Source organism: Toxotes jaculatrix, chromosome 9, assembly GCF_017976425.1.
Source record: "Toxotes jaculatrix isolate fToxJac2 chromosome 9, fToxJac2.pri, whole genome shotgun sequence".
Lineage (NCBI taxonomy): Eukaryota > Metazoa > Chordata > Actinopteri > Toxotidae > Toxotes > Toxotes jaculatrix.
The window spans coordinates 2,223,373-2,234,870 of NC_054402.1; the positions used below are offsets into that span (position 1 = coordinate 2,223,373).

The 11,498-nt window shown below is 40.5% G+C and overlaps 2 protein-coding genes across 8 annotated transcripts in view; one reads left to right on the plus strand and one right to left on the minus strand.

The window, feature by feature from the left end:
• The first annotated feature begins 408 nt into the window (after positions 1-408).
• On the plus strand, positions 409-1,717 carry triap1 (TP53 regulated inhibitor of apoptosis 1). The gene has a single exon (XM_041045620.1). It carries the CDS (start codon positions 641-643, stop codon positions 863-865), a length of 225 nt encoding a protein of 74 aa, XP_040901554.1. The 5' UTR covers positions 409-640; the 3' UTR covers positions 866-1,717.
• A 4,351-nt stretch (positions 1,718-6,068) lies between these two features.
• plekhg2 (pleckstrin homology domain containing, family G (with RhoGef domain) member 2) overlaps positions 6,069-11,498 on the minus strand; it is a 75,025-nt gene continuing 69,595 nt past the window's right edge. For 6 of the 7 annotated variants that reach the window (XM_041047149.1, XM_041047150.1, XM_041047146.1 and 3 more), the window contains 3 exons: positions 10,569-10,616; positions 9,559-9,696; positions 6,069-7,238 (listed from right to left, as the gene is read on the minus strand). The gene's annotated coding sequence lies outside the window, so the exon portion shown is untranslated. The remainder of the gene's footprint in view (positions 7,239-9,558; positions 9,697-10,568; positions 10,617-11,498) is intronic. The other variant, XM_041047148.1, reaches the window with a different exon arrangement.

Below are 11,498 nucleotides of genomic sequence, written 5' to 3' on the forward strand. Positions count from 1 at the left end.
TTAATTTATCGATGAACTTCATCAGATAATACCAAAGAATGAAACAAAACACGTTTACAAAAATATAAACATTATTACATCATTTTCATTTATCATTATGTATTTATTGAGTTATTATTACAAATAAATATACTTAAGTATTATGTGTTCATGATCTCAGTTACTTTATTTACCAGCAACATTTCAACAAGAACAGACAAGCACCACATCATACATAACAAATAAGTTACAAATTTAACAAAGTATGTAAATTACACAGTATTTTTGTGTTTGGTTGGTTGTTTTCTGACCTTGCAAGTGTTGCTGTAAATATTTGGTTGTTTTTCTGTTCCCGTGTGATTCTACAGCTGCAGGACGACAGCTGCAGCCCTAAAAGCCACTCAAAGGAAACTAAAGAGCGAGTTTGTGGTCCATCGGGAATTGTGCAGAGTGTCTGCTCTTCTAAATACACAATCTCTGATACGTCCTGACGTCGTTACGTTCAACGTCCCTCTCCAACCATCCAATCACATCCCGCGGTTCAAGGTGAGTCGCGCAGTCGCGCAGAGTGCATGTTGTTGACGCCGCTGCCGGTTTGAAAACAGTGGGTTAAATCCCCCAGGTGTCGTTTTTCCGTCGCGTCTGGACGTTTTTACCGGAGATGAACAGCGTCGGGGAGGCCTGTACCGAGCTGAAGCGGGAGTACGATCAGTGCTTCAACCGCTGGTTCGCCGAGAAGTTCCTGAAAGGAGACCGGAGCGGGGACCCGTGCACGGAGACCTTCAGGAAGTACCAGCGGTGCGTTCAGAAGGCCATCAAGGAGAAGGACATCCCGATCGACGGAGTGGAGTTCATGGGCCCCAACAAGGACAAACCGGAGAGCTGATGGAGAGGAGACCCGGACCGGTCATCCGTACCGACACCGATACTTCGCAGTGTCCACGAGGCCCATTGAGCATGCGCAGAAGTAGAGCTGATGCAGGATAACGAGGCTAAGCGCGGGCGCGCGCGCCTCTGTGTGCGTGTATGTGTGTGTGTGTGTGTATATGAGACTGTGTGCTCGTGTTAAAGCTGCTGCTTGTGTTTTTGAGTTTATTTAACGTGGGGGTGCGCGTGGCTGGACTGAACTCCTGAGGGGCTGGAGCTGAAACAGTTTGACAGTTAATCGATTAGTGATCGACAGGAAAATCATTAACAGCTGTTGTGACGATTGTTTAATTTATTTGAGAAGTTTTTCAAGCAAAAATGCCAACGAAGTGCTTGATCCTGCTCCTCCAACGTGGGGATTTTGGGAGCTTCTCACTGTGGACTTAATATGTTACAGCTGTAGACATGTCTGAAGATGTCACTGGTCAGTCATTCAATAATCAGTGATCAATAATGACACGAAAAACAGAAAATGAATTGCTTCAGTCAGTTTTCAAGACCCACCCACCCACGACACCTGGGACTGATTTCTCTAGTTCCTCCGGTGTGAATTACTGACTTTGAATTTGAAGACGTCACCTTGGACACTGGGACACTGGGGACCTGTGATGGACATTTTTCTTTACCATCAGACATTTAAACTGGAAAAGTAACTACAAGATCAGCTGATGGTGAAAATAATGATTATTTGTAGCCCTGTCCGTTGCAGCAGTTACTTTAATGTTGAGCCCTTTTCTCCTATGATCATGACTCTGTTCTGACATTTTTCTTTATTAATCTGACTTTTTTTTTTTAATAAAATTTTCTTTTTTTGACATTAAATCTTGTCTGTTTCATTTTAATAATATTTTGATGTTTGTTTTCACTCTAAACCTGAACATCTCGTGTGTAGGCAGGTGCTTGGTGCTTCACCTGACCTTGATGCCCTGTCTCAAAGAGGGTCAGAGATCTACAGTAGTTTTAAGACCTTTGTTATTTCAGCTTTGTATATTCAGGGGTTCTGCTGTGTTCAACAGACTTTAAGACAACATAAAATACAATAAAGTACCATTTTCACTGTGATAAATAATAATGATAGAGAACTGTATGAACTTACAATTACTTATTAAGTTCAAGAATGTGTTGACATTTATATCATATTTTTAAAATTAAAATACAGTGGATCTGTGGAAAGGTTCCAGCATTAAAAAACTGCACAGAGTGGAAGAAATGGGTCATTTGTGCCTTTGGAAACAGAACAACTGAACGAGTAGAAACCCCCAACACTCATCACAGATGACATGAAGGCATCTGTAAAGTCAGAGCCCGAGCTTTGCTGCTGACATGAAACCTTTTCATGTTTACAAACTCTGAGCACAGTGCAACTGGTCTCACATTTTCTGGGTTGATTTCAGATTGACTTTGCCAACATAAATATGTGATTGTAATTTATAAGATGCCAGATTACAGTAGATGTATATAAATAGAGGGACTGCTGCCTCATAAAGAGATAAAAAAAAAAAAAAACTCGGTGAGCAAGATGTTCTTCCTGTTTTCCTTTTTTCCTCCAGAGGAGGCAAATTCCTGGATGAGTCTCAGTCCAAAAAATTCAGACTTCCACAGAATTTACAAACTTCACAGAGATGTTCCCAAGAAGTCTGCAGATGCTCAGATAATCCATATCAGTGAGAATCATTCATTTAAAAAGCAGAACAAGCAAGTGAACCCTCTGAATTACCTGTGTGTAAGTCGTCTGGAAATTAGTCTTAAAATATGGTCAGACTTTCATATAAATTAAAATAATGAACAAACAAAATCACTGTGCTGTTCTTGTACATACTGAACGCATCGCTGACACAGATTGGAGAAAGTATGTGAACCCTGAGGCAAATGACGTCAGCAGGAGTTGTCAAACCTGGAGTTCGGAGGAATCCTCTGCTAATGTGAACCACACCTCATAAACGAGAGATGTCAGAAGACTGTGAAGAAGCCTTCAGTGAAGAACTGTTGATTTTCTGAAATGATTACAGCTGGAAATGATTACAGGAACGGAGATATTCATCAGTCCACAGTCAGACAAACTGTCAATAGATGGAGACAGTCCAGTCCTGAGCTCTGTGGCTACTCTCCCTGGAAGTGGAAAATGTTCCCTGCTGAGAAAATGTTTGGTGGACTGATGAATCTGAGGCTGAACTGTTTACGAAAAACATGCTGCACAATGTACAGTGAACAAAAGACTCTGCACAGCAACGCAAATGTCCTCCAACATGAACGACCATCGGATACAACACACAGGGCCATACCAGCGGCAGGCGTGGAACGTTGTCGTCATGGTTACGATAGTAAATACATGGTTAAGGTTGTGGAACAGTCATGGGTCAAAGAAAAAATGCTGATGATCTGTTTCACACCGTAAATGAGCAGCGGTCTCCTGTGTGATAGTGATGAAGTGTTTTGTGGACCCATCCCTCCACCCCAACCTCTTGCTGATATGCACTTTGGGACTTTTTATGCTATGTCTCCCATCAAGACTATGAAAAGCCAGATGGACAAAACATTTTTTAAAACCCAGACGAGACTGAGTCAGAGGTTCTCATAGCCGGTGTTGCATATTTTACAGGCTGCATAGCTAATTTTCTTAGTACTCAGGTGTACTAAGTGATTTCGCTTTAAAATCTGACAAATAAACTCTTGTCATTTCCCTCATTTATTAATATGACTACTCAATGGATCTATTTACGCCTGTTATACATATTTGTCTATTTAAATGGAATAACTGCCCCAATGACATTTTGCTTTTAAATATTTCACTAACCAGATCCTTTAGTTCCAGCTGCAATCAGAATAATCAGAATCAGATATTCTCCATCCTTTCAGTGCCAATATTATAGCAAAACAAGAAGGGGTGAGGTGAGTAGGACTGGGACTGAGGCTACACCCACCAGTGTCTCACATGTTTTGTCAGCGGGACTTCTGTTTCTATGCACGAATAGTCCGACCTGGTGCCAATACATCTGTCTTCAATCATCAAGAGACCACACTGATCAATGAGCAGCAATGTTTCACCATTTTATCTTGCAAGAAAGCTGGATGTGTGACTACATTGTATGAGGCCTCGTTCTTGGTCTCGTTCTTGGTTTGAATCCAGGCTATTCTATGTGTGGAGTCTGCATGTTCCCTCCGGGTTCTCCAGTTTCCTCTCACAGTCCAATGATGTGCAGATTAGGTCAATTGTTGACTGTGTGAATTGTGAATTGTTGTTGTCTCTATTTATCAGCCCTGGGATAGACCTGCCCAGGGTGCACCCCGCCTCTCTCCCACTCCCGACTCGGCTGGGATTGGCTCCAACCCCACCCCCGTGACCCTGAAGAGGATAAGCAACATATAAAATGGATGGTTGGATGTTCTGAGGTTGGCGGCCGCAGAAGGCTTTTGGCTTTTATTTATTATTTTCTTCATTACAGCAACTGATTACCCAGCTCTCTCCTTCTTTTAGTGACTTTCTTGCTAATCTCTCTGCTGTTTGTGCGCTGTTCAGATCTGCTGGTGACTTTAGCTTAGCAGTTAGCGATGGCTTCTCTCACCCTCCTGCTCTCTCCTGCTCAGTGTCTGTCTTATGTTATTCCTCTGCCTCCATTCGTGATAATAACCAATGAAACCCAGCCGTTCGCTGCTTCTGTCTGGTGTGGTGCTACAGAAATAAAATTGATTTGACTTAGTTGAGACATTTATATGTTTTAGGATTACATATTTATTATTACTATCATTCTTTCATAGTTTCCTGGAAACAAAGCAAGAAAAGTGACCTTCAGTGAGTCCGTCTTTTCAGTGGTAGAGCCAGGGATGACCTCAGTTCTGTAAAACTTACAGAGAAAGAGGCTGGAAGGATGTTATCAGAGGAGGAACGGGACAAGATCAGTGAGCAACAACGGAAAACGACACATTCCCTCTCATGGAGAGAATATGGTTGGCAGAACATAGTGAGACATTTTATTACACCAGCACAACAGAAATCTGAGATGATACGAGATGTTGGAGACTCTGTGGGGAACATAAAGCCAATCATTTTCATATATTTTGGGAATGCCCCTGTGTTATACCTCACTGGCAGGATTTAAAGAAATGTATAGAGAATTTTGAAAGTGAAACTTCCATTTAAAAACCAGGGAATGGAAAATCCAGGGGACAAATATATCTTCAGAACTATGTTGGTGGCGGGTAAAAAAGCCATCACCAGGAAGTGGCTGTAAACAGAGGCACCTAAAATGGAGGATTGGGTCGAGGTAATGCATAACATTTATATGATGGAAAAGCTGACTTTCTCCACTCAGTCTTTCTCTAAATTTAGGAATTTATGGAAAAACTGGGTTGATTTTGTATCATCATTGAGGGCGGATTTTATCCTGTAAAAGTATTGTTCCCTATGGACCCTCTTGATCCTTGATACAAAATTTACATGTTCAAAGTACTTCAACATATCCTTGATTTACTATAGTTTACGTTTAATTGTGAGCTTGTGCCTATTTATGTTTCTGCTCCCTGGTACAGAGTGTTTGTGTGTTCTGTATTTCTGGGAAACATATATATGAGATGTAAAATGCTGATGGCACAATGCTGTCTGGAATAAAGAAAAAAAAAAGAAAATACAAATACGTTTCAGGCGAATTCACAACAGAGCGACTCTTCCCAGTAAATCCAGTTGTCATCACAAAACAAAAGCTTTTAAACAGAGCTGTTAACTCGCTGAGCTGCATGATGTATCAAACAGAAGCTGGGTTCACCCACATGTTTGCAAAAAAATGTTCATGTCTGGGTTTTAGCTTGAGAAGAAAACTAAATTATCAGAAATGTTGGAAGCTTTACTCCTTTAGATTTCTGTTAAATGAAACGCTGTAATACTGCTCATGGTATTCATGTATTTCTATTCAGTAATTACATCTATGTGGAAGTTTTCATTTTGTGTCTGGTGAAGCAGTCACCAGACACAAAATGTCTTTGTCACAGTGATCAGATGGAGGTTGTGGTTATTGCTGACTGATGTCTTTATGAAAACTCCAGTTTCAAGTTTGGTTGGACTTTGGTATAGCACCGAACCACACCTGCTTTCACTGCAACAAAATTTCTTTAGTGACTATAATCATTCCTGCTGGTAGATAACCAAGGAGAGCCAACTGACACAATGGTTACATCCACCGCCTTTAATAAAGCTGCATAAAGTTTAAATGAGGGCAGTGTGGTCTTCATGTTTCAGCTTTAACTTACATGAATTTAGCTCATTACTGTTTTTTTTTTCCTTTCAACGGCCGCTGACTTCAGCTGACAATTCCGTACTGAGACAAGCAGACAAAACATCACTGAAATGCAAGATGCTGCTTGATGCAGCTGGTCAAGCCGCTGAATAAACCTCTGAAGAAGAGAGATTCTTTGGCAACGGGAGATTCTGGATTACAAACCATGAGCTTCAGTCTGTGAATCCACAGATGCTCAGTAAGACTTTGCTTTAAAACAGTCATAAGCTCATTTGTTTGTTTGTTTGACATTATATAATATATAACCATATAACTGCAAACATACACCATTCACGGTTACAGAGTGCTGGTACAGAGTGACATCTCTCTAACAAAGGATCTTTGATCAGTACAGACACTGGAAACCAAAGACCACATTAACAGACAGCATGGGCTAAAACTCAGAAGCTGCCACCTAAATGTTCTGTACACGGTTCTTTTCTCATAATAAGACATAACACACAAAATCTGTTTGCGTCTTACGTATATTTTATCAACCTGAGACCAGCTAAACTAGCATATGTATTTTTTATTTCATCAAGGAAATATGCTGAGTGGACTGAAGGATTTTACAGGGTAGTTATCACACTCCAGTTGCGAGCTGCAGTTGCAGGCTGTCCTGTTTGTGATCCTGCAGGTGATCCATGTTTTTCTACTCTGTATGTTCACTCTTCATTAACCTAAACTAGAAACGTGCACCCCTTTCCACATTTAGCTTATCAGTCATACTGTAACCTCTACTCATCACAAGCTTCCACTAACATGAAAATGCACTGTTGTTTCCACCCTGAAAACCCATTTCCATCACCTGCAGCTGCAAATTAAATACCACGGACATGCCCAGACATCATGCATACCGCACTTTATTTCCTCTCAGGTGATATGAAATGTGCATGAACAGAAAAGCAGGCCTTGAAGTCTCTATTAAAAGTCCTTTAGGCGGGCAGAGTGGAGCAGTTAACAATAATCCACATTCATAAGCTGAAGAGTTGAAAGAAGATCTTTGAGGAACTGTTCTGCATCCTGCTCTTTGAGCAGCTCACACTCACGACAGTTCGACTCCGTCTGAGGAGAAGAGAGACAGAAAAAAACATGTTAGTGGTCATGAAAAACACGTGACGCAAACAAGATCTAAAGAGCAGCACGAGCAGAGTTGTAACCGTGGTCCGAAGCTGACCAGAACCCACAACGTTTTTAACCCCAGACACCAAGGACATGGTGTCTTCCACTCTCAGCTGTAATGTTGGAAGGATACAGTTCTCTGTTTGAGATCCTTCTGCATTCGGCCTGTGTTGGAGCTGATGTTCAAATGTATGCAGACACATTAAAACATGTACATCAAAAAACAGTAGAGAAGTTGCTCTTAAACTCACACACATACTGGGAAATGTGGCTTTCAGATTCTTTATTGCATTTTAACGTAACAGTGACATTAAAAACAGTCTGTGTCTCTGAATATTGTTCAGCCAAGATCTGAGCTGATTATTAGTCTGTGTTTAACTGCTCAGCGAACGTGTTGGACCCCTTTTCCTCGTTTTCACCTCTGAGGCGACATACAGGCTGTCAGGGCTACACGTAAAATGAAAGGGCTGAAAAAAAGGCTTTCGCTAAAGCCATTTTTGTTCCAATGCGCAGTAAAGATAAGCCTGTTTTGCCTTTATGCCATTCAAGACTTCACGCTGCACTTCGTTTTAAGCAGCTCTCACTAAAGCATGAGGCTTTAGTGAGAGCTGCTTATTTGCAGGAGCAGTTAAGTATCCCTGACTCTCTTTGACTCCTCGCGGCTTCATTTTCTCTTTTTCTTTCCAAATTGTTTTCTCTGGAGTGCAGCATCACCCCAGAGCTGCTGCTGAAGACAACCAAGCACAGGGATGTGTATATATGTATGTAATTTGTTGCCAACTTTGTTTTATTAATAGCAAGTAAATTACCACTCCAGTCCTGAATCTGACACGGCCAAGGCACCTTGTTTATGCCTGACTCTTCCTAATGTCCAACAAATAGCAGCTGGACTGATACTTTATCTGAAACTCATACAAATGTTCTGTTCTTATGTAACATGCAGTGCAAGTTATGTGTGTGTGTGATTATATGAGCTGTTGCTGAGATTTTTGGCTTCAAAGCTCCCTGCACTCTCCAGCCTGTTCTGTGGAAATGACCCTCAGTTGTTCAGTGGTTTTCAGCTGCCCAATTCTAAAACACTGCAAAACATTTTTATTTGGAAGTCACACAGGTCACAGATGAACAGGTGCTCTTATTCATATCGTCAGCATTTTGCCTGATGTCTTCATTACATCTGTCTGTGCATCAGAAAATAGATCAGTCAGATTCCGGCAGATTTAACTTTTAAATCTAAAACTCTGAATTCTGGTGATGTTTTTAAACTTTCTTCTTGTCAACACATCACATGTGCAGAGCAAAACCAGAAATAAAAGTGTCCCACTAACAAGTACTGTGTGTGTATCACAGCCCAATGTATCGCACACCATCCTTCTGCCACAAATCAAATGTGGATTAATCCGCAGCTAAAAATAGTTCCCCCAACAAATGCACTATTTCCTCCTGTTTGATAAAACTATAGTGAGCGACTGTTTTCTTACTGAGTCTCTTACTGAGACTTTTAAGAAATGAAAGCATGTATTTGTGAGGTGTTTTTAAAGATCTGTGTCTTAAATATTTCTGGGCTTGGAGCTGAGAGCTGTCGACAGAGTAGGGAGATCATAGTGCGTTGTGTTGAGAGACAGACTAACACACCATTGATTTGGCTCTGTACATATGATTTGTTGAAATTAAGAAAAATACAGAATACTGCCAAACTTATCGTTTAAATATCAGTGTCTTTTTTGCCATTTAATTTATTTTATAATAATCACACAACAAAAAAATCCAGAAAATCCAGAAAAATGAATTTATATGTAACATTAACACTAATCTCGGGGTGAATCAGCGAGTGAACAGTTTTATCATTTAGCCACCTTTGCTCCTATTAAACCAAATTATAGGCTCTGAGCAAATTATAAATTTTATCTCTGTAACAGCTATAAAATACTGTGTAAGACTCTGATATCATATCAAGCTTTCAGGTCACCGTATTATTACTGAGATGCTGAGTTTCTAACAGATGAGATTTATTTTGCTAACCTACGTGAGTGCATTGCTGCTGGACAATGTGCAGTTTGTCTGCAAGTTGATTGGCATAAATAACAACAACATATAATGTAAATAGTTAAAAAAAAAACATTAAAAAAATAAATCTCTCTTCACCAAATTGGCTTTTTTTTTTTTTTTTTTTTTACAGTATTTTAATACTTAATGAATTTTTAGGGCTCATCCTTGATGACCATCAATAACCCACATCCCACACACACTCTCCGCCCCTCCTGACCTTGTTGAAGAGCGATGGAAGGCGTTGAAGACGGAGGAGAAGTCCGTGACCTTTATTATACGAGCTGACAGCTCTCCACTCGTTGATGAGGACTTTAAGTTCATCAGCAAAACATTTGAAGGTGAAGCTGGGGCATTTCTGCTGGGGAGAGGGGGAGAGAGATGGATGAAGAAGTTGGATGCTTCTCTCATAGCATCAATTTTAAAGGGTCAGTTCAAACAAATACCATTTTAACAATAACTACAAACGAGTAGATACCGGATGACACCTTAGTCTTGAACTGATTTTGACTGTCTGATTGGCCAGGGAAAATCCCCACACTCACATGCTGATGGACATGCCTATTACCATGGTTACCATGTGATTTGCCTAAATATATACATCACTTATTCAAATCAGTTATAAGATCAACAGCTCACAAACCGCAGATGGGTTTATTTGTGGTTTAACTTAAAAAATCACAGAAATACAAAAAAATACTGGTTTGAAAAGTACTTTGGTTTCACGGCACAAACAAACTGTACGCCCTCCAACCTGACTGACCACAGAGGCAGCTTAGGTGTGGAAGGTGTTTTTGTTTCTCCTGTTTTTCTTGTGAGCCGCCTAACAAGCAAATTTCGCCGCTGTGGGATCAATATCTTCTTCAGGATCTATCTTATCTTATTTACTATGACTATCAATTTGTCTTCTGTTGGTAAACAAAGAAACAGGAATAAAGGTGTACAAAGATGTTTTTTGTTCATGTGGTTGGGATAACCAATCTTTTTAAATAAAACCTAGTTAGTATATATGTGCAAAATCCAAACATTTTAATCCAAACATTTCCATTTCCATCATGACCTCATGCGTTTTTTTTTTTTTGTCTTTCTTTAGGGATTTATTGTTTTGTTGAAGCAATTATCCAGCTGATGAACTTTGTTGTTGCGTACAGTAAAGAGAAGAAGATAAGATAAACATGAAATACAGATGGCAGAGTGAACAGCGGCTCAGGACAGTGAGGAAGCTCGTACCCTGTAGTCTTCGATGGACGGGGTGTACAGTCTGCACTCCAACCACTTCTGAGAGGAGAGAGAACGTTAGCTCTGCATGTGCACAGTCAAATTCTTACAGCAGTATTATTACAGTAGTAATGTGTACAAGGTCGACTATGAATGTTTTTAGACATTGATTCTGTGCTTCAGTACTGTATCATGTCTTCATATCAGTTTTCACTTCACCGTACTGCACAGTGGGAGCGTCACAGTTTAGTTTTACGGACCGGAGCCTTTTACATCAGGTGCAGTTGTGGCTTTTCCAGCCATGTTGTTCAGTCAGTCCACTTTTTGGGCCCTATTCAGACCTGGCATTAACATACACATGCCTGCTCAACTGTGCATGATGTCTGAAAATTGTGGGACGGCCACAGAAATATAAAGAGTGAATCAAACAACTTTCCAGAGTTGTAAAATCCCGTCCTAACTGCTGTGGAGGTTTTAGTGTCTCATAAACCTTCAAACTCATAAATGAGCTCTGACCGCACACCAAACACCAAGCAATCCGAATACACGTAAAACAATTTTACAAAATGCACACATCAAAACCTGGATAACCATTAATATGTTTACACACAGTACGGGCAACACACGCCTAACGGGAGGGAAACACATTTCGACGGGGGAACAGACGTCGACCAAACACACAAGCGTCGTTCAAACCTGTTCTGATGTTTCTTCACATTTTAAACAGCTGAGGGTGTCAGAGTCACACTAAGGCCTCCGACAGGAAGAAGTCTAACAAGTGCAAGGTGAAGCTATCAATCTGAATTCACTCCTACAGTGACTAGTAAGTTTGGCCTAAGGCCTAAGATCTTGTTACATGAAAGTTCAGTTCAGTTCTTTCAGTGATTCTGCAGAAAGTTAATAACTTTAACGGTGTTTCTGTCAGCTCTGTCTGAGAAAATG

Coding starts and splice junctions, on each gene's coding strand:
- triap1 (XM_041045620.1), top strand. CDS start 641: ATGAACAGCGTCGGGGAGGCCTGTACCGAGCTGAAGCGGGAGTACGAT.